This window comes from Micrasema longulum, unplaced genomic scaffold (assembly GCF_059751315.1).
Source record: "Micrasema longulum isolate JH-2025_06_02 unplaced genomic scaffold, ASM5975131v1 h1tg001106l, whole genome shotgun sequence".
Taxonomy (NCBI): Eukaryota; Metazoa; Arthropoda; class Insecta; order Trichoptera; family Brachycentridae; genus Micrasema; species Micrasema longulum.
This window is the reverse complement of record NW_028278294.1, coordinates 225,464-247,980: the sequence shown is the minus strand read 5'-3', so window position 1 is coordinate 247,980 and position 22,517 is coordinate 225,464. Positions and strand designations below refer to the sequence as shown.

The window sequence follows — 22,517 nt, the reverse complement described above, 5'->3', positions numbered from 1 at the left end:
GAAACGTTGAATATTTTCAGGAAACATACTCCGGATCACGGAAAGGATCGCGATGTGCGCCACAGAAAGTGAGCTAAGCATGTGCTATACAAACAGTGTATAACAATCCATCCTAGTATACAGAGGAAATGGTGAACAATTGGTGTTGCGTGTTGTGCGGAACCACCCGGAATAGTTTCACTTTTATTGTACTCCATTCTACTTTCACTTTCATGTACCATTTTGTAAAGTCTCCGCAAGTTGGTGAGAAGATGAGAGAATTTCCGCTACTCGAGCTGCTGTACGGCGCGGCGCTTGTAAGAGATGTTTGTTGCTTGACAATTGCCTTCGTTTTTTAGATGTGTCATAATCTATATTTTACAATTGTTCATTTATGATGTTGTATATGAAGATAATATTTATATTTGAAAAGTATTTAAATTGTTGGAAAGAAAAGCCTATACAAAACTGCCATTGTGTATTACACTAGTAAATTTGCTAAAGCTTATAATAATGATTATATTATAATTATCCGAAATAAGACTTGTCTTTACACTAATGAAATGTGAAGTGAGTGCCTGCGTGGAACATTCAGAGTGGTGTCACACTTTATGTACTAATTATTCCATGTCCGCCCGATGTTTTGCAATATTTTACCCCATTTCTTTTTACATATAAATACGTGTTTCAAATTTAAATCATTTTCTTACATTTCAAATTGTGTTTTCAGTCTTCGTTCTACTATTTTATGTGTATTTAATTATGTAGATGAACATTTTATTTTGAAAACCATGTATCAATCCCATTTATGACTTAAGTTTTCAGTAACAATAATATTATTTACTTTCAATTTAATAGAACATGTTAGTATTCTATGGATTTATAAAAAAGTATCTTTATATTACTAAAGGATTAAACATTTTTATGAATCTATTAGATCCCCCTTTTGATTAGCAGAGGAACAATTGGCCTATTGGCTTAGTGTTGCTAATGGTAAATGCTGTATGAACGGGAGAAGAAATAACTTGGGTGACAAGCAATTTTAGTATATAGAATAACTTGTAAACATTTGCTTATTTACTTTGTTATTGAACTAATTATAAGCTCAGTGAAATTAGGAAATTAAAGCTAAATAAATATTCAGATTACTTGATTGATAAATATACAACCTGGTGGTTATACAATACAAGTTGGTTTTCTAGTAGGAAACTCCAGTCGATGAAATGTCAAACCGCTTAGGGAATATTAAATACTTACCTCGGTAGATAAAGTGAGATTAGGTGAACATACTTCACCCCAGAATAGTGTTTCTCCCTTGTAAAGCAAATCACATTTGCGTAATATGAACATTTAGTACATTAACTTGCCGACAGAAGAATTCTGTTTATTGGAATAGCATTTTGTACCAGATAAATAATGTAGCTGACTAAAATGCATGTAAATAATGAATAAAAAACACTAATTCACTACAAAACCATTCTCAAAACAGCAATATACTATATTATAACAGTGGAGAATAACATTCGAGGACAATGAAGAAAGTCTGTAAAATATGAGATGCCAGTTTTCATGGCATTGTAATATGTACATATGAAAAGAATGTATATTATATTTAGGAAATGTTTATTTAAGTATATTATAATATTACACACTCCAATTTGTTATCAAAAAATGTTATTACATAGTACCTACTATTATCATTTATTTGGGTCAAATTGTAAGTAGCTTTTTTTTCTATGCTAAAAGTTGAAAATTTAGAAATAAAGAAATATTGTTACCGTATAAACATCGTATTGTAGTATCGATTTCAGATCCAAAAAAGTAAACCAATCTTAGTCTTAACAATTAATAGTTATGTTTTTTAGTTTTTTTTCTTTTCTGAAATATTAAAATTTTGAATCTTTTTATTGCAATCTATAGCTTGTATGGCGAGAAGTACTCTAATCAACGTACCTCTAAATGGTATTAAAGTATTTCGGGTATTTAATTTTGTAACTGTATCTTATTTCACTATATTAACCTGATGTGCTAATATTGTACTTATGTATTTTTAAAGTATTATAATTAGTTATTCTTACTAAATCACTATTACTACTTAAATTCTGAAACAAATCATCACAGATGTGGAAAATAATACTAGAGCAAAGTTGAACTAATTTCTATTCTAAATTATCCCGATAGATGGAGAGCGCTTTTCTAAGAATCGTGTGTAATATCTGTAGACTTGAGACTTGAATCCTCTCGAAGCAATGCACCCGTTAGGGATGGAACCCACAGACATCACTATCGCGAGGTCCAACCGCCGAACCTCACCTAGTGGTTTATCCTTAACCTTTGGAATTAATGTTGCACTTCAATTTTAATAAATAATATCTATAAAATACACTTCAAATATACTTAGGTAATTCTCTTCTTAATAGATAGATACATAGTGGTTTGGTTGCATGGGACAATGCACAATGCATCCTTTCTACTGGAGATAGTAACGGTTACATCTTCCCGAGATGGTGGTGATGGTCTTCATCCTTTGGCACCTAAATATACTTAATTTAGGATAACAACAATTTTAACTAATATGGATAATCTTTAATGGCTCTGCATGTTTCTTTTTTATACTTCATGATTTTTGTACTCGTAACATTTTGATGTGTGAATCGTTGATTATATATTATTATATTTTTATGAAGTTCTAAATTAAGGCATGCTACGATCTTTTCTAGTTATTTGGCTTATATAATATGAATATCTGATATTTTTATTGAAAGGAAACAATAGTCATTGTTCATTATGGAATTAATAAATAGTATAATATTGTTAAATCAAAGTTGTTATTTAAGCAATTTACAAAATACCGAATATCTGGTGAATATGGTGATGGAACTTTGTAAACAGCACACTCTGCGGATATTCTATTCCTTTATAATCGTATTATTATTTCCATATAGACATATTATAAATAATGTATATTTATTTGTAAATACTTTGTGCCCCATACAACCATAAGTTTAAATCTTATTCTTGCTTTTAGTTCTACTAATGTAAACTCTTGGCTTCATTTTACGATAAATGTATTTAAAATGGACAGTCCTTTTTCGATTCGAGCTTATTTGATTTTCTTTAACATACTACATAGATAGAGGGTTTAGGGAATAATTATGTTACATTATATTATTATTATTGTTACGTGATTTATCATTTTAGAGATGTGGTTGTATGTAATATTTCTTATAGTACTTTATTTTATTTATTTTGAAAGAATCTTATATCTCTTGAACAGTTAATAAAACAAAATATTGATTTGGTGTGTTTTTTTGTTTCCTCTGTTTTTAGGAAAAAGGGATAAGCTGTTACAAGTAAATATTGATCGGATATGAAGTAGAATGAAACTCCGGTGTGAGCTGTGGCCCCCCCGTGTGACCACTTAGCGTGTAAATAGTTACTGCGAGTACGAGGCCACCGCGGTCCTACTTCTCTTCATTCTGACACTTATTTCATTATTCTTTCATAGATTATATATACGTTCATTTTTATTGTTAAGTAATAAAATTTATTTTCTAAACATCACTTTTATTTGTTTGATTTTAATAGCCTTTTATTTTTACTTTGTATTTACCTCGGGTCTAAACAAAACAAACTAACAAACAGACAGAACATCGCTCATATCAATAAATGGTAAAATCACAATCCGTTGAATGCAGTTTCCGGCACTATTATGCCGCCAACGACAATGTTTGATGGATGGTATTAATTTGTTTATTAAAAAAGTAGTTTGAAATATCCATTGTAGGGCCCTAAGTCCACAATAACAAGGAAAATAAGGAGAATTCCGCTTGAATATTTTGAAGCGCAGATCTACGCTCCGGCACTCAACGGGTCCTGAAATTGATAGCTGAGATCTGCACTCCGGCAACTGGGTGTTTAAAGTAAGTATTGGTAACTAATAGGATGAGGTATTGTTTCATCATGATCAGTTCAAATTTATGTGTCGCAAACGACATCAAAATTGGGTAATTTGGCAAGTCAAACATTAATTTAAATTTCAGAGTCTCAGTTGAATTTTATTTCTTGAATAGTTCCATATACCTCAATTTAAGATATCCACTTGTTTGATTTTTATGTTCAACACATTATAAAATTGTATTTCTATCATAATATCCCTACTCTGGCCTCATCAAAGATATTTCAGTAATGGATTTACTTTTTTTTCATTACTTTTATCTCATAAAAAACCAAAAAAATCTGATAAAATTATAGGAGACAAAAAATTGGACGGGTTATGCAATAACCAATTAAGCGACACAATAGTGTTTTCATTTTTTCTGTTACGAATATTTAATTGTGCAATAAACAGTTAAGTAGGGTGGTTTTGGTGGAAAATTCCAAAAAATAAATGCAAAACATTATTGGAGAAATTTTATTTAACAGGCAGTGTAACGACATTCAAAATGACTGTTGTCTGGCGCTGATTCTATAGTAGAGATCAACAATTATTGGATTCAAGAAGATTGAAACAATTATGCCCAGATTATCAAGATTTTACTAAGAAAACGAAAATCAATGAAAAATACATCTTAGCAGAGCAATGATTCATAGAAGAAAAGTTATACCAATAGAATTTAATTAAATTAAACTTCATATGCAATTTACACAAAACTATATTTTGGTGCTAAAACAACTATTGCATAACACCATCCAATTATAGTTTTCTATTAGCGTCATAAACCAAATAGATAAAATATTATAGTATAATAAAAATGTAATTGACCAGTTTTCGACTATCGATATATTTTTTTGCGATGTACATAAAAAGAATACAAAAAGAAAATGACAAAAATATTTGGCATAATGAAGACAATGGTATAAAACATTTTTTTTTAAATCATAAAGGTACATAAATTTTTAATTTGTGATGTATTCCGCACCTCTATCTTCAGAATATATTAAGGCGAGTTTATTGAAGAAAGCTATTTTTATATTTTAAAAAGTTGAGGTCAGAGTCAAAAGCCATTCCAATGCAAAAAAGCACAATAATGGATTAAAAAATATTTTCAATAAAACAATAAATGTCACCTATATTTACTTGATACCAGCCATCTCAACTTTCAATATAATGTCTCTTTCTCTTTAACTCTTTGGAAATGGGGACTCGATTACTATATAATATTATTTATTGACAATTCTTGATGGAATTACATTGTAATGACGTAATAACTTATGTAAATAATATATTACACATACACAAAAAAACAGTCCCTTTTTATAAACAGTGCATTCAAATGTTAAATAATAACCCTATTTGAATGTGTCGGTGACTGCCCGTAAACCAAGTAAATGTACTAATGTCATTTCATAATAATTTATATGAAAACTTATTGCTACGCACACATAAAGCAGAGATGCGAGTAGACTGTATGTATATAAGAAAATTACCGCAATATTTTAGTTAAATGTGGACCAGATTCGAAACAATCTGTTTAACCAAATGCCTTGACTGTCAAGGCATTTCCTTTTGAACAGGTTGTGTTTCAAAACCAGTCAGCATTAGTTATGATTTCGTAGTGATGTCGAAATATTAAAAAGTAAAATAAATTGGAAAATCACAAAATTGATGCTTCAAACATTCATTATGTATTAACAAGGTATACTTAAAATTTATCTGCTAACCTGACAAAATCCATCTTTCTTTATTTTGGGTGAATCACAAAAAAAACTCATAAAATAATAGCTTCAAATTTTTTTTTTCAATAAACAATAGTGAAATAATAAATTTAATTTTGGAGATTGCCAACTTTGTAATACTCCGTAGAGGTTGCCCTGTTTGCAATAAATGCAATAATTTGAAAGTCAGATTCGCACAAATAATGACGTATTTTGAACTGACAATGTTATAATTATTGTAAACAATTGTATTCTAAATAAGTTTTAATTCATATCTCACTATTTTATGTTGGATTTTGCCGGGTTTGCAAGTAATAACCCTCATATTTTAATTCTTGGGTATTTTTAAATAGTTATCAATAATTGTGCAAGAAAAAATCTAGTTATGGTAGAGTCGGGATCAAACCATGCCGAGTCCACAACACTACCACGTGACCACAAACGGTTTACTTTCTGCGTACACTGGAACCTTTTTTTTTACACGGTTTTGAAATAATGCAGTATAATTTTTTTTAACATTAATTTTAAAATGCGTGTAATGGTAATATAATTAATATTTTTAATTGAATCGGCATTTACTCCATAACACTTTACTATAAATTATTATGAAAATAAAAATTAAACTTTGTTATCAGTGTTACACATTTTTATTATTTTACAAGAACACAACTATAGTTTGCCTGACCAATAATAATTTCTCGGAATTCGCGAATCATATAATAGATAGTAACCACTCATTTCATAATCACACCCTAAAACTCCTGCACCAAGTAAAAAAAAAGGCAGTAATATGAATAATCTAGAAATAATAGAAATTCACAAAAATTTAAATTCTGAGAACAACCTAATTAATAATCACACATTTAACCACCCCTCGCCTTTATTGACTATGTTCCCTTTGCGACCACCCTCACCTCACTCACCACCTTAGACCCGCGTCTGTTAACACTCTCTTAGCCGAGCAATGTCTTCCCACACATTAAATCTTAGACTTAATTATTACAACTTCCACTTATGTGCTTAATTTTAAGAAATAAATTCGACTAAATGTCCTGTCCCTCATTGATCATGTTTTCATATCTGTACTTTAGATAACCATCCATTCATTGTGAACAATATTCTGTGTTTATTATACTAGTTTTATATCACCCGTCGATGGGAGGAGTGCTCTCCCGAAATAATAGTTTTGTTCTTGTAAAATAATAAAATTGTGTAACACTGATAACAAAGTTTTATTTTCATAATAATTTGTAATATAATTAAACTATTAATTTTTGGAATGCCCTACATCGCCCTTTTACCTTACTAGGCGTATAATATATGATAGTTTTAGTGAATAATCTTTGTTACGATTTTTCAAAGTATTTTGTTGTCGTTTAATATTTTAAAATAAAATGAAGGTACAATAAATAGTCAATTTAAAAAATCCTTTATACAAGAAAACCTATTTACCGTAGTTCCTTTTCTGATTTACTTTTTTTACACGGTACTGCTTGGAATGTATCCCCAGTGTAAAAAGAGGTTCCAGTGTATCAGAATTGGGTTTCACTAAATCAAGGTTAACATATAATAATTACAGAAGCCTGGGTATAAAAAATATGGACTGCTGATTTGAGAGCTTAATTAATTAGCGCAATAGCCCTTGTCAGATTACCATTCACTCCACACTCCGATAAAACCTTCCACAATTTCTCTCTGTCAACTCTATCAAATGCCTTTTGCAGATCGACAAATGCGCAGAAAAGTTTTTGGTTTTTAGCCAAAAAAAATCTGTAATACTTCGCAAAGCAAATATTTGATCCATACATCCTCTTCCATTCATAAATCCAATTTGTATATCCCACTCTATCTTTAGTCACTTTTCTTGCTCTCTCAATCAAAATTCTGCCATATAAATTATAAACGTATTTGGCCATTGAAGTGATACGCACCGGACAAGGAATACATAAGCGGCTGGGTAGAGGAGGGGCAGGGGGTAATTAAGAGCTTATTCACTTTACAATTAAAAATGTATACACATTTACAAAGTAAAAACAGGTAAAATTATTTTTAATTTAAACAGGTTTATGTATTGTTTTTCTTTTAATCATTTGGAACAATAATTATACATAGTTAATTATTTGTTTGAATACTGATCAATTTTAATGAAATAATAACAAATTTTATGAGAAATTACCACATTTACTAGTAATTTTTTTTAGTATTGTGACAAATTATAATTTTCATTTATTATAAAGTATATAACTGCACAACTTTTGTCACTGTGCATTTTACTGGTTAAATTAAATAAGTATCAATTTACTATAGAGTAACATTTTTTACCATAATATAAAAACATAAAAGGAATGATTTTTATTTCTAGAAAGTGTATGTAGAACATTATTTCCTATTTCTGAAACTAATCCATGTTTATGAAATTGACACAATTAATAAAAATATGATTTAAGAATTTTGACTAAATATTATTGGTACATATCTCAAAAAATAACATGATAAATTTATTCTAAAATACAACCAAAATTAATCAACTGAAAAAATTATATTATTTGAAAATATTTTTTTAATAAGAGATTTTAAATTCAATCGCTTTTCAATATACACCTCTCACATAACACTTATTTCTCTACAGGGGTCCATATGCATTTTAAAGGTTGATTGACCATTTTAATTGAACTATTCCAATAACTTACACAATAAGTGTTTTAGGGTATTCATTTCATATATTTTTGACAGTTTCATTGCTTTCAGAACTATTTATTTAAAAATAAACATCAATAATTTGTTTTATTTAAGAAAATACTTATGTGAGATATGTTTGGAAACTGTTGCGTCTATCCTGAAATAATATAGCTGATAATATCATCAGCATAACTTTTTAATAACTTCATACACATTTTTTTTTAATGTGCTGCAGTGAGTGATTTTTCAAAAGTTCTAATGTTAGTTAGTTAAGAATTTGAGTTGAATTGTTGAAAGACAAATTATTTATATAAAAATCATGCATAACAATGCTAACAAAGAAAACTCATTTTGATTAAAATAGAAGACAAATGAAAGTTTAGAATGATAACATCGAAAGCTTAAATATTATTAATACAATGAGAATGGACACAATTACGTACTTTGAAAAGATTGTACTAAAACGTAAACATTTTCTAATAATAGTTAGCATTCATTCCTTTTATTTCATCGACAAACATTATCCACAAGTAAACATTGATCACACTTGTTGGCAGTGATATTGATGTGCTAATTTACAATATGTTTAGAAATCTAAAAATATAAATTTAACAGTAATTAAACATCAATCCGCTGAAGTCTGGAAAATTTATTCTAAATACTTGTGCAAGACTTCTTATCGAATATTAACAATAGATAGAGCTAAAAAGAAATAGCAACATTTAAAACTAAGAATAAAATTAGTTTTTCCACAAAGAGCTACCTCAACTAAACTATAAAAGTCTAAACAAATTTATTGATCTTTTCATACATTGCTAAATTTTTTTTACAAAATAAACGACTTTTGGAATACTAGCATGTCAGTGTATAACCGATTGCATATAAATGCACAAATTAATATTGATTGTACGAGTACAATTTTCAAAAAGGGTAATGCATATTTGTATTGACACTGTGAAATAAAATTGTGATACTATACAGATAGAGTATAGAGTAATAACAGATCCAATCTAGTTTCGGATTTTGCACAATTTTGGTTAATAAAGAGATGAATTTTTCTATTTTACAATGAAACACGGATAAAGCTATTACACTTCCATATAGCCTTTGATCTCGTGGAGGGTTTATACACAAGGTAAATAAGTACATGTAACATACACAACAACAGTTCACATAAATAAATCATTTGATCAAAAAAGCAACATTACGAGGATCTATACCTATTGCAAAAATATTTTAATTAATATAATTTATTTAAATGTTACAATTCTGGAATATTATACTAAGTGTGAATATTTATTTTATTAATAAAGAATTTTCAAATAATACATACATTAACATATTACAACCGAGATGAAGAACATTTTAGAGAAGGTAAGATAGAAGTCCAGGCTTCCACAGGGCTTATGACCTGTCATTGGCTGGTTTAAGTGGCCACTTTACACACTGTGTAACATTCACCATTCTGCCCATATTTGAACATCTGTTTTCCTTCAATTCTTTCATCTGTCGATGTTTGTGAAGAATTGAAAGAATATAGATGTTCAAATATGGGCAGACTGGTGAATGTTACACAGCGTGTAAAGTGGCCACTTAAACCAGCCAATGACAGGTCATAAGCCCTGTGGATGCCTGGACTTCTATATTACCTTCTCTAAAATGTTATTCATCGCGGTTGTTATATGTTAATATAAACAGCTCCCCAGGGAGTTGAATCCAGTCCTCGTCTACAAAAATTTGGACAAACTCAAAATATTGTTAATATATACCGTTTATATTGGCGTGATTCCTGCATTATTTGAATTTAAAATTAAATATAAATAAAATTAAAATGAGATTTTTTTATTGATTAATAATCGGCTCCTTTGTAAAGTTGGCTACATGTTGCATAGTAAATTTGACCTTTCTACCATCTATATGATTATAAAATATTCGTGTTTTTTATTCTATAAAATATTCTGATTTTGATGAATGTTATTTATTTATTTACACCTGAGATTGTTGACAAATTACTTTTATTTTATTGAATTTTACAGTCCTCATGGTAAAGTGAAACAAGTATTGTCAGGGTCTACGTTCAAGGTGCACGGAAGGAATGCAGTAATGTGTTTTGACACTGACCGGTTGCGTTTCAATATAAATTGAATAAATATTCAAGAATATAATATATTCATGAATATTGAGCAGCTTATTTTTGTCTAAACGGACAGTGTCACGACACACTACCACATTCTTTCCGTACGCCTTGAACGTAGACCCCGACTATGCCTTGAAGCATATATGTTCCTTACTAATAAAAAAAGAACAAAAAAGAATTTAATGTTCATATATTTGGAAGATATAATATGGTGTAAATTCATGATTGAAACTCGTGACTAGATGTCGCATGGCAGGAAATTGTTGTTAATGCTAAAAGAAGTTTATTTGGCATTGTAATGAAACAAACATTCTATTTTTCTGCACATTTAGTTATTTTTTAACAACTAAATATTATGATGCGTAGGAAACCATTGTTTTCAATTTAATTGTCAACACTGTTAAAAGTACGACGTATATTGAAAAAGGAAAAATTACTAAAGAAAATATAGCCGGTGAATACAAATTAATTAATTCACAACTACATAATATATATTGCCTGCATATTTCACTCGGCAGAGTTACAAATAATAATAATTAATAAGATCCACATACAAATTTTAATATTACAAAATAATATAACAATGACGAGGTTGATAAAAAGTCTTGTGTCTACGAATACTACATTAACTTAATTATTATAGGTACTACATAATAATATAATGGTACATACTTATAAAATTAGTCTATTGCATGATACTGCACACATCATATTTATACTAAAGAAATAATACAATGTATTTAGCAGATATAAAAACAGAAACACTACTGTCCATGCAAAACTTTTTTCAGTATCAAATTCGACTCAATTTCACTGATCCTAAAAGACATTTAAATATGCATATATTTTTTTATTTTTTTAAATACACTCCCATATAATATGAATTTAATACAGAAAGCAGCCTTCAAACTTGAAAGTATGTACCACTGACTTAAAAAATAAATTTTGATAATAAAAATTAACCATAATGAATTATTATTTTTGCTTTTATGCTCCCTTTTAGTGTCATTTTTGTGAGCTACGTTTACAAATATATTTTTATATAAAGACACTTAAAAGTAATTAAAATGTTTTAAAACTGTTTAATATTTTACTTTTGAAAATAAATATAAAACTGAATACTGTGCACTAGAGTGAATGAATACATATGTATATAAATATATTCAAATTCAGCAGCTTTTAAGTACAAAACAATTATTGTGGTAACAGAATGGTACCTCGGTTCACATAGAACAGATATTTGGCTAATCCTAAAATCACAAACTAAGAACTATCGCACCAAAAGTTATTGAATCCGACGGAACTCTTTATCCCTAATAAATATACTCTGCAAAATAAAATTATTGTTAATACTAAACATTGAGATTACAGGGATAGTAAAGTCATCTAATTTAATATGACACATAATAACAATAATAATTATTTTTCACACACTAAACGGTTTTATTAACTAATATTAGTTTTCCGATTAGTAAAAATCTGAGTATCGCTAATTATTATATTACTGGTAACTCATTTTGATTTTCCAAGATAAAATATTTTTTTTAATTTGACTAATAACTAGAAAGTATTTGGAGACATGTTACAAGGAGCAAAAATGCTTAAAATGTTATCGTTTTTAAGTATGTATTTTTTGCCCATTTAAATATTATTTTAGTGTAAATTCTTCTTGAAACCAGTCCTTAAGTGATGTTAATTTGTTCAATGACTAGAGATGTTCCTATGTCCAATGAATGGTTTAATACTTAGGAGATATCAATTTACTATAAGAGATCCTTGTGTTTTTATGCCCAAACCTAAAAATGAAAAAATATATAAACAACTATAGCTGGTGTTTGATAAAAGTAAACTTCTCTCTGCAGTTACAAAAAAAGTAAGTAATTTATGTATGTAAATAAAAAAAATGTATGTATTTATTTATATGTGTGACTGCCAATGGAATCATTAATTATTTTTATTGATTAAATTGAAGTGTACTTTTTAACACATCAACATTAAATTATTATTAAGTGGAAACATTGCATTTTATTTTATTCAAAGAGTTACGCTACTACAGTTTTAAAAAAGTATTCTTCCCATCAACAAATGTTACAACACTTTAATATTACACCTGCCGATAGGGGGAATGTTCACCGAAAACATTAGTAGCATTTTACATATTAACCATGCTCAACAATAAATACAAAATTGTGAAAAAATCATCTACACCGCAAGACAAAAAAAATTACGAGTTTACCTGCTACCGCGCCCCTTGACTTTACTGAACCCTTTTTCTAAGAAATCCTTTATCGATACCTCTTTCTTTTGTTTAATAAATTAAGGACACTATGTGTCACCTTTCTACAATATTTACATTTTAAAATGTCTCAACAGTCTTGTTTTACCCGCGTTTGAGTGAACATAACACAACAATCATGGAAAGTGCAAAGCAAATGTCGATTGCGATAAAATCCAAAATAATCACATTGTCGCAAGAAAACATATCTAATTGTGAAATATCTCGTCGAGTTGGGTATTCAGAAGGTGCAGTGAGGTTTTTATTAAAAAAAATCCAAGAAACTGGATCCATAGAACGGAAAAAAGGAAGCGGACGGGGGCGCGTGACATCTGCCCGAGATGATCGCTTAATAAAAAAAATTGTTATGCGCGATCGATTTTTAACAGCACCTGAAATACACGCAGAGGTGCAGTCTACCAGCACATCAACATTTTCAGTAAAAACAGTGTCCAGGCGGCTGTTGGAGCATGGTTTCCAAGCACGGAGTCCCGCAAAGAAACCATTACTCACGGACAAAATGAAGAAGGCTAGACTGGATTGGGCGAAAGAGCACCAGAATTGGACCTTGGAGGATTGGCAAAATGTTGTTTTCTCTGATGAATCAAAATTCAACCTTTTTGGTCCAGACGGCAGAAAGATAGTTCGACGAAAACGTGGGGAAAGATATCATCCGTCGTGCGTCACTCGAACCGTTAAACATTCACCCTACGTGATGATTTGGGGGTGCATGACAGCATACGGTTTAGGACCTCTAAATTTTGTACAGGGTACGATGAATGCCATTCAGTACAAAAAAGTGTTAAAAAAACATATTATTCCAACAATCGAGGACATTACGCAGTATACCACGGACCCAATTTTTCAGAACGATTCTGCGCCGTGCCATAGAGCCCGCACTGTGAGTACAAATATATATATTTTTAAATGCATTTTGTGACCACATGATAAATAATTTATTGTTTTTTTATAGATCAATGAATTCAAGGAGAAAATTGGCTTAAAATCGTTGACGTGGCCCGGGAGTAGCCCTGATTTGAACCCGATAGAAAATTTATGGGCGATTATGAAAAAAAAAGTCGGGAAAAAAAAATCAAAAAACATTGAGGAATTAAAAAAAAACTTAATTCAAGTTTGGGAAGAAGAAATAACATCAGAAATTTTAGATTCGCTTTACGCTTCTCTAAATAATAGAATTTTACATGTTATAAAAAATAAAGGTGAATTCACTAAGTACTAAATATTTTTAAATGTTATAAATATGTTTAAATGTAAAATACTTTAATTTAAAATAAAGCGATAAGAACCTACTTCTTAAATATGAATTAAAAAATAACATGTCTTTTATTATTCCATCACAAACACTCGACCATAAATGAACCGTTATGGGTCTCTAAGGTTCGGGTAATCTGATACCTGATATATAATGGCAATTTCTAAGTACAATTCATGAGTAAGATTTTTTATTTTAACCTTGAAATAACGAGTAGTCATCACATATGTCAAACAATATAAAAAAAACTAATTAAATATCAAGAATAATTCATTATATGTCAATTTTAGTTTTTTTTGAGAACTCGTAAATTTATTTGTCTTGCGGTGTATAATAATACTTTTCACTCACTTGCAATGGAATATTAAATACTTTTCTCCGGTCCATAAATGTATTTTAAGTCTTTTTTTACATTATTATTTCAAAATAATTTGTAATTTTTTCCATAACTTTCCTATTTCTATAAATATCACTATCAACACCTCGTATGCTGTTTTTCTTAAACTAATTTCTTTTTAGAAAATACTGTTTTGAATGTCAATTATTTGAACATTAAAAGTTTTTTTAAATTCTTATTTTTAAGTCAAATACACTTAGTGGTTATAGAATGCTCGAATGTCGCACTTATCTAGTGTCAACATCGAATTTTAAAACAAAAAACTTACCCTGAGAGTGTAATCCCAACTGCCTGTGGAGAGTGCCGTACCGTCCGGGGACACCTGTAGACAGGACACACGGTTCTCGTGCCCGTACAAGAGACACACACGAGCGCACTTCAGGGTATCCCACACATTTATGGTGTAGTCGTTATAACCAGCAAACAAGAGGCGACCTGATACAAACAATACATCATACTATAAACAAACCGCAACCTTCGAGATCAAAAACCCTTGGTAAATATTTGGTTAAACTTCAAAAACAGTCGCATGATAATAATATTTTGTGCTCTAGCAATACAATGATGTCTCAACATAATATTAAAAAATATTAATTTATTTCTTTTCTTTCCTGGATCCTCTTCCTGCTCCTTTCCCACATTCCCACATTCCTCAAATGTGTATAACATAAGTATTTTTATGAATAAGTTTATATGTGCAACCTTTATCTACCTACTAAAAAAACAGCTGAAATTTGAAAATAAATGTGTATTTTTTTAAAACTGTTAAAAAGGTAATAAAATATTGACTAGTTTTTCTTTTGACCTGTCATTTTTGTTGGGTGTAAAATATTGTGTTTTAGCAATAAGCCCGCCAAATAGCATATATTTTTTTTACTTGAAGTTCAAATAAATAAATAATATTTGATAAATAATATATCTATGAATATTATTTGATCCTTTATCTGTGAGTATTTTCAGCTTTACAATTTAGAATAGGGGCAGATATTGGTAAGGTTGGTTTTCAGATTCATCTTATAAATAAATACTAGAAATGTACAAATGCTACTCACCGCTAACTGAAAAGTCCACAGAGTTGACGCCAAATATAATACTATCTTTACTGTACTCCGCAACTTCTTTGTCCGCTCTAAGGTCAAAAAGTCGACACTGCAATCATACAATTTCATTATTAGACAGCTGATAAGAAAAACACATTTTATAGAAAAACATTGTTGATTATGATATGTATAAGTTTTTTGTTTTTTTAATGTAACCGTTTGTTCCTGGGGAATAATTATTATTTACTTATTTATTATTTAGTAATTTATTAAAAATAAGTCTAGTATAACTAAGTAAAAACGTATCACATATCCTGAATAAACGTTTTTTATGTCAAAACAATAAATGTAATGGGAGGTGACAAAAAGGAATGTTTACTTTTTAAAAATAAACAGTTTTCCGAGTTGTGACCTTGCAAACACAATGATGATATACTTACAGTACTATCATCAGATCCTGTAGCCACTGCATCACCACTTGGATGGAACTTCACGCTGTTCACGTCAGACTGATGACCCTCAAAAGATTGCACTACTTGTCCAGTCCTCATGTCCCAAATCAAAACCATTTTATCGCAACTCTAAAAAATATTATTATGAAAGCTTATTTAAAAAGTTAAAAATATTTACGGCTATCGTCATTCAAAACAGTTAAACAATATAACAAATAATTATCAAAAACCTAAATGAAGGTAGAAATTTAGGACTGTTCAACTGAATTTACAATTTTGAATAAAATTAATATTATTTATTTCTCTCCTATAAATTAAAGTGTTTTTTCAATTATTTAAATGTTTGTTTGTACATCAGAATAAACAGACTTTCACAGTACAATTACTGTGCGTTATATTTTGTAAATTACAACAAAATAACCATTTTTACTTTAGTTATCCTCACAACAGGACTCTTTTGAGTAACAAGTCACAAAAAGTGGCTTAGTGGGATTAAGCCCTTTTTAATGTTATGTTAGTTTTCATATTATTAAATTTTTGAATACTTTTTTATGGTTCAAAAAAGGTATAAAAAACAATAATTGAAAATGGGTTTACCCCTGATACAAAGGTGTTTCCAGTTTCGGATGGGGCGAGATCAATAGCCATGACATCAGCAGCATGCGCATGGAAACTTTGCAATAACTGGCCTGACTCAACATCCCATAGTGCGCAAGTAGAATCTCCACTACCAGTCAATATCTAACAAAACAATAAATCATTCATAATCTTATTTTTTAACAAACCTTTAAACAATAAAAAAATAAAATAAAAATATTGTGTGCAACCCATCCTTATATGGTTCTGCCAGAAATACATACATACTTGTAAATGAATTTAAAAAAACCTTGGTTTTTATTCTTCCATTGTTCGGATGTTAGACTTAACAAAAAAGAAACAGGCTCTTGTGTTTGGCAAGGAATTAATTAGTAGAACAAAAATTTATATAATATGTATCCATAAGTTGAAAATAAAGTTACATATAACAATATTAGAGTACTACACATCGTTCGTTCATACGAAACTCAAATCTGCAAAAATGAAACAACAGCAGAAAAAAAAAGCTTTTTTAAAAAAAATTAACGTTAGTGTTAGTTTTGATAAATTATTAATTATTACTCAAAAACAAGTTTGTTTACATGGTACAAGTAGATTTTGAAAATTTACTATGGGTTCGATCAATTCAAAAAACAAACTTTTTTAATTGCAAAAAATACATTCAGAAATTTTGAGCGGGAATGTTGGGTCCTTTATTATATACATTCTACTAAAGTTGTGTCTCAAATTGGACACGAAGCCGACGGAACAAAACGTTTCATCCCTTGGCGCACATGTGTGTCATATCTACCAGAAATTACCCGGAAGGATGTGACTAATGTGTTTTCAGTTACCAGGACCCCTCGGACATCGGTAGTTGCTTTCATCTTGCGAACAATAATATAATATGTGAAAACAGTGCTTTATTTATTTCGTTCTTTATTGTTTACTATTTATTATGATCACTTGACTAACTTACTACTCTGCTAATGTATGTTTTTTTATTTGAATCATTGTCAAAACTATCAAATTATTTCAAACTTTAAATTCATAAATAGACTTTAGAATTCTAACAGTCAATGCGCTCAGTAGCTGCAGGATATGTTGCAATCCAGATCTTATTACTTATTGACAACTGATTTTGAAAAAATAATCAGAAAAACCAAAATTCAATTTTTAAATAATGTAAATGGGGGCTAGTCTTCATACCGTCCATGCGCTCAATAGCTGCAAGACATGATGTAATCTAGCTCCTATCTGTTATCTGTTATTAAATTAAATTATAATTGGAAACGAGGAACTTGAATCCCAACCGTCAATGTGCTATGTAACTGCAAGACGTGTTAGGATATTGTACAACGCCCTTGAGGTGATTTTTACAAAAATGATGCTATGTAAATTACCCACAATAATAATAATAAAATTTGATAAATGTTAAATAATTGAACTACGTAATTTGTTTGTATAAAATCACTAAAATTAATTAAATATGCTGACTGGTTTCTAAACAAAACTGTTCCTTTATTGAGGTTTTTAAAAATAAACTAACAATGAATATTTAAAATTTGACCATATCTAAAATACATCTGCTAACAGATCACAAAAAAGGAGATGGAAAATCACAAAGTTAATTTTTCAAATAGTAATTTTATAAATACATAGAGTTTTTATTTTTGTAATCAGTGTAGATACAAATTTAACAATTTGCTTTGGTGTGCATATTCATGTTTAATTTTTAAAAATACTACACAATAATTTATTTAATAAAACTTTAAAAAGCATAAAAATATATGCACTTTGGCAGGATTATTTCTAAAAGCAATATATGCCAACAACCAAAAAACTGACTGGTCCAAAAAAAAAATACTGTTGAAAAACAATACAAATAATGAATATACCTGTTGATCTGAATTTGGGAAAGTACAACACGACATATAGCTGGTATGTGTTCCCACAGTTCGCTTTTTGGCTGAAACATCTTCTTCTAATGAGAGTGGATATACAGTCACTTTATTATCCAGTCCTCTGGAAATCATAAAATACTAAATTAAAGTCCATCTATAATTTCAAAACAATTATTGGAAGTTACAGATTAATCACAACTCACCCGCATGCGACGAGATTGCCGGATGGAGCATATGCGCACGCCATGACCCAAGTTGTTGGCATGGTTACAGCATGTTCTTTATTGGTAGTGAACGCATCCCAAATTATCATTTTACCATCCTGTAAGAAAAATTTATTTTTTAAATTAAAATAATGTGCATTAAATAATATACAATTTCAAATAGTAAAATGTAAGATAATAATGATAATAAAATGCAGGCAACCCCTGTGGCGTAGTAGCTAACAGAAGCTAGATTATCACACGTCTTGCAGCTACAGAGCGCACGGACGGTTAGAAATCTAGACCCTATTTACAAATTTTACAAATAAAGTGACTGGCGTGTTTTTAACAAAATTACAGATAAATTCTAGATTACGATATCCTGCAGCTACAGAGCATGTATGGACAGTTAGAAATCTAGACGCTATTTTTTATAGTTGAAGTTTATGTTAGAAGGGTTGCTGGTGACAAGTTTAAGTTATTTAGTTATTTAATTTACATTATATCAAAGCTTATATTACCAAATGTCTTTCAGGAACAAAACGCATGGACAGATGAAATTTTAAGTAAAAAATATTTTTTTGAATTGAACAAAAAAATTTATTCATCGAGCCAAGTAACATGTAAGGCAATTGTAAATATACATCAGCACAAAAAGTAAACAGTAAAAGAAACAAAACACAAAGAGCATCCTTTAACAGTTACCTGAGAAGACGACACCATATGCCTTTTATCTGGTGACCAATCTGAGCAGAGAACTTTAGCTTGATGTCCTTTTAAAACTCGTCTTGGTTTTATGTTCATATAATTTATAACTTCCAATCTTTCTGCCACAGTTGCCACTGAAATATTTGAGAAATACAAATATATAGTTATATTATTTAGCATGGAAATCACAAAGTTAGTTCTTCAAATATTAATTGAATGAATAGATTTTTTAAACCAAAACAATCGCAGCATTGCATTGGTTTATGTTATATTAGTAAATTATGTTATGTGGAACGCACATATGAAGCGGATGAGTAAAAACATTGTACCTTATTTCCCACATATGTATGCAGTTCTTTTAGCGATGATCCAACATTTCTATAGCTTCTGGAAGAATATTTGTTCGACCCCTGCCAACCAGCCATCTACACAGCACATGACCTCCCAAAAATTTTGTTCTATACAAATGTTCATTGAGTTTTGGAAATAGCCGGTAGCCACTGAAGGCTAGGTCAGGTTAATACGGGGAGTGTTCAATCAACTTAAACAACTATTGACACTAACGCCTGTGCAGGTGAGTGGTTGGCAGAGGTCGGACAAATGAACGTAATTATGCTGAAAGCAGCATGCCATAGAAAAGTGAAACTGAGATAATAGCACCTTTGTGAAAAGAGTTAATAATCAAATCCACACAAAAGTTAGAATGTTTTTGACTTTGACAATGATAAACAATTAATACATTAGTTTTTTTTTATATTTCAAACAAGTATCTAATTACGTATTTGACCAGTTTTAGTAGTAGTTTTAAAGAACTGTAAGATTTTTCTAGAACTGTGGGTGTTTTCTACAAATTGAGAAATGCTATTTTTGGGATCAACAGTATTTTTAGAAGGTGATTATTACAGTTTTTTGTAGGAAAGTCGCCTGGCCCTTTTTAGCAGAACATAGAAATTACCTTACTGAACCCGATAATCTCTTCTTTTTTTAAATTGAGAACTGGCTGCTTTCTGCATAACTACGTTCAAATGTTCTACCAAGAAGCCATAGAAATGTTGGAGCATCGCCGTAAAAAATGCATACAAGTCCAGGGGGACTACGTCAAAATATAAGCTGCTAAAACTTGTTCACATCCACTTCGAAATAGGTCCAGGGTCGGAGAATATCAAACAACCCTCGTACATTCCAGTTTTTCTTTATTTATATTAAATCATTTTCTAAAAATTTAGTTGCCTAGTGGTGTAGTTGTAAATGTGCTAGGCCAGCGGTTCCCTATTACATATTACGGTAAACCCTATTGTCATAGAAAATGGGCAGTCAATGCCGAAAAAAAAAATAATTTGTGTCAATTTACTTTTTCATTGTTGAGATAGGGTTCCGTCAAAAAAAGGTATATCAATTAGGGTTCCAGGGCCAAAAAAAATTTGGAACCGCTGTGCTAGGCTACTAATTATGAGGTTTTGGGTTTGATTCCCAGCAAGTTCAAAATGTTTTTTTTTTTACTGCAAAATTGCACAAGCATAAGACTGATAACGCTGCGTTCATGTCACAAATATGTGATATTCATTGTCAGTGTTGTGTGTTTAAAAGGGAAATCAAAATGATAAATATTCTTGGATTAATCAAAGTTATACTCACATGTCACATCATTCAATTTGAGTCTTTCATCTTCTAGTTTAACTTTCAAGGCTTCCGCTTCTTTCAGTAGAGATTCCACCGTTTCTCCCGGACTGTTCACAATAACTGCTGTGTCCGCAGCCATTTTCTAAATTTCATAGAACACTATTTTAAATTCAAATTAGGTGTTTACTCATACTCGGTTGCTTGAGAGTGGGTATAAGTAATCAAAGTGGAAGTAGGCACCTTGTGTATCAATATTTCTAACTCAAGTATATAATGGCGCATATTTTATAGTACTTCTTTGTATACAAGCATATACATTAAGATATAAGGTTTTAGATCAAGATTCGTACATTATGAAAGGCCGAGATACGCATTTTTGACAAAATCAAGAAAGGAGCCCTGCGTTGGTTTAGACATATACAGCGAATGGACAGCGAAAGAACGGCTAAAAGATTTACAGTGCGAAAGATGATGGATGCAGAAATAGAGGAAGACTGAGAAAGGCATGGCATGACCAAATCCAATAAATACTTGAAGATGAACATGTCAAAAGACAGAATAATCGACATGCATGCATGAAAAGATGTATTTAGAGGAATGTAAAATAGAGGAAGCGAGATCTGTATGCAAAAACGGTGATATGGCGTTCTATCCTCTCTGCCTATCCTTACAGTAAAACGGCTGATGGTTTGTTGACATAAAGTTTTCATTTCACTAGAACGTAAACTGTAAGCCAAAGAATGCAATAGTTTCTGTGAAATTTCCACAGCAAAACACAGTTACTTTAAATTAAATTATTACTGCTAGTGTGCTAATAATTATTGCTACAAATAATATAAATCAAATATGTTTAACCTTGTTGCTGATGCAAACATACCAATACAATATAAGTTATTATTAATAAACACGTGGTTAAAAATATTTATAATACATGTGGCTTTGCAGATACTGACTATTTTGGGGCCAGATATGATAAAATGTGCAAAACATTATAGGCAGAGATCGTTATAATAATAAAGTCGTGGGCAGTTCCTGCTGAATGTAGCAAATAATATGAGATTTTAAGAAATACAGTAATGTATTGGTGAATACGGACATAGAAATAGGAATTTCTAAAATGTGTCATATATTTACCTGAAAACTAAATTTTAGCAATAAGTTAAAACCAAAACATTCAATCAATACTATTTTTCGGAAACCATCTGACAGGTAAATTGATAATAGACACGGACGAACACATAGTTTGATCATAGACAAATTTCGTGATTTTTTAGGGCGGTACCTATTAAGTACCTACCAATGATAATCTCCATAATTTACGGATGAAAGTAAGAATTTTTAATTTTGTGTTCATATCTTTCGTTTGCTTACAGTTATGAAAGTCATTGTTTTTTTGTAACATCAACACTTATTTTGTAGTTCGTCCGCAATATGTACGATTTTTGAAAACACGACGGTTTTCGAAAAAAATCAAACCATTCCGACCCCTAGGCGCCAAAATGATTGTAACAAAGGGCATATTATAATTGTAATGAGGTAAAAAAAAGGAAAAATGCTCAAGCTAACAATATATTTTTTTAATATTCTATGAAGTATAATCATAAAATAAATAAACA

General features: G+C 30.1%; 2 protein-coding genes across 3 annotated transcripts in view; one reads left to right on the top strand and one right to left on the bottom strand.

Annotated features, from left to right (window-relative positions):
* The window catches only part of Bsg (immunoglobulin domain-containing protein Bsg), a 109,619-nt gene extending 106,076 nt beyond the window's left edge, over positions 1 to 3,543 (top strand). The window contains exon 6 of one of the 2 annotated variants that reach the window (XM_088233451.1): positions 3,310 to 3,543. In XM_088233451.1, coding sequence (XP_088089577.1) covers positions 3,310 to 3,322 — 13 coding nt within the window. In that variant the 3' untranslated portion in view covers positions 3,323 to 3,543. Of the gene's footprint in view, positions 1 to 20; positions 1,412 to 3,309 lie in introns of those variants that run through there. The other variant, XM_088233450.1, reaches the window with a different exon arrangement.
* An 8,332-nt stretch (positions 3,544 to 11,875) lies between these two features.
* On the bottom strand, positions 11,876 to 22,124 carry Gbeta5 (guanine nucleotide-binding protein subunit beta-5). Its single transcript, XM_088233449.1, has 10 exons — positions 22,036 to 22,124; positions 20,917 to 21,043; positions 19,279 to 19,415; positions 18,574 to 18,692; positions 18,365 to 18,491; positions 16,488 to 16,631; positions 15,879 to 16,019; positions 15,451 to 15,547; positions 14,667 to 14,833; positions 11,876 to 12,249 (listed from the first exon to the last, which is right to left on the bottom strand). The coding sequence occupies exons 2-10, from the start codon at positions 21,038 to 21,040 to the stop codon at positions 12,238 to 12,240; spliced, it is 1,068 nt and encodes a 355-aa protein (XP_088089575.1). The 5' UTR covers positions 21,041 to 21,043; positions 22,036 to 22,124; the 3' UTR covers positions 11,876 to 12,237.
* Between the last annotated feature and the right edge of the window lie 393 nt (positions 22,125 to 22,517).

Bases quoted from the DNA above. Each gene is read 5' to 3' on its own strand.
- Gbeta5 (XM_088233449.1), bottom strand. From the start codon at position 21,040: ATGGCTGCGGACACAGCAGTTATTGTGAACAGTCCGGGAGAAACGGTG. The intron at 19,416-20,916 runs GTGAGTATAACT...CAAATATTTCAG, and splicing joins CAAATTGAATGATGTGACAT to TGGCAACTGTGGCAGAAAGA. The intron at 14,834-15,450 runs GTGAGTAGCATT...TGTTTGTATCAG, and splicing joins TGTGGACTTTTCAGTTAGCG to GTCGCCTCTTGTTTGCTGGT.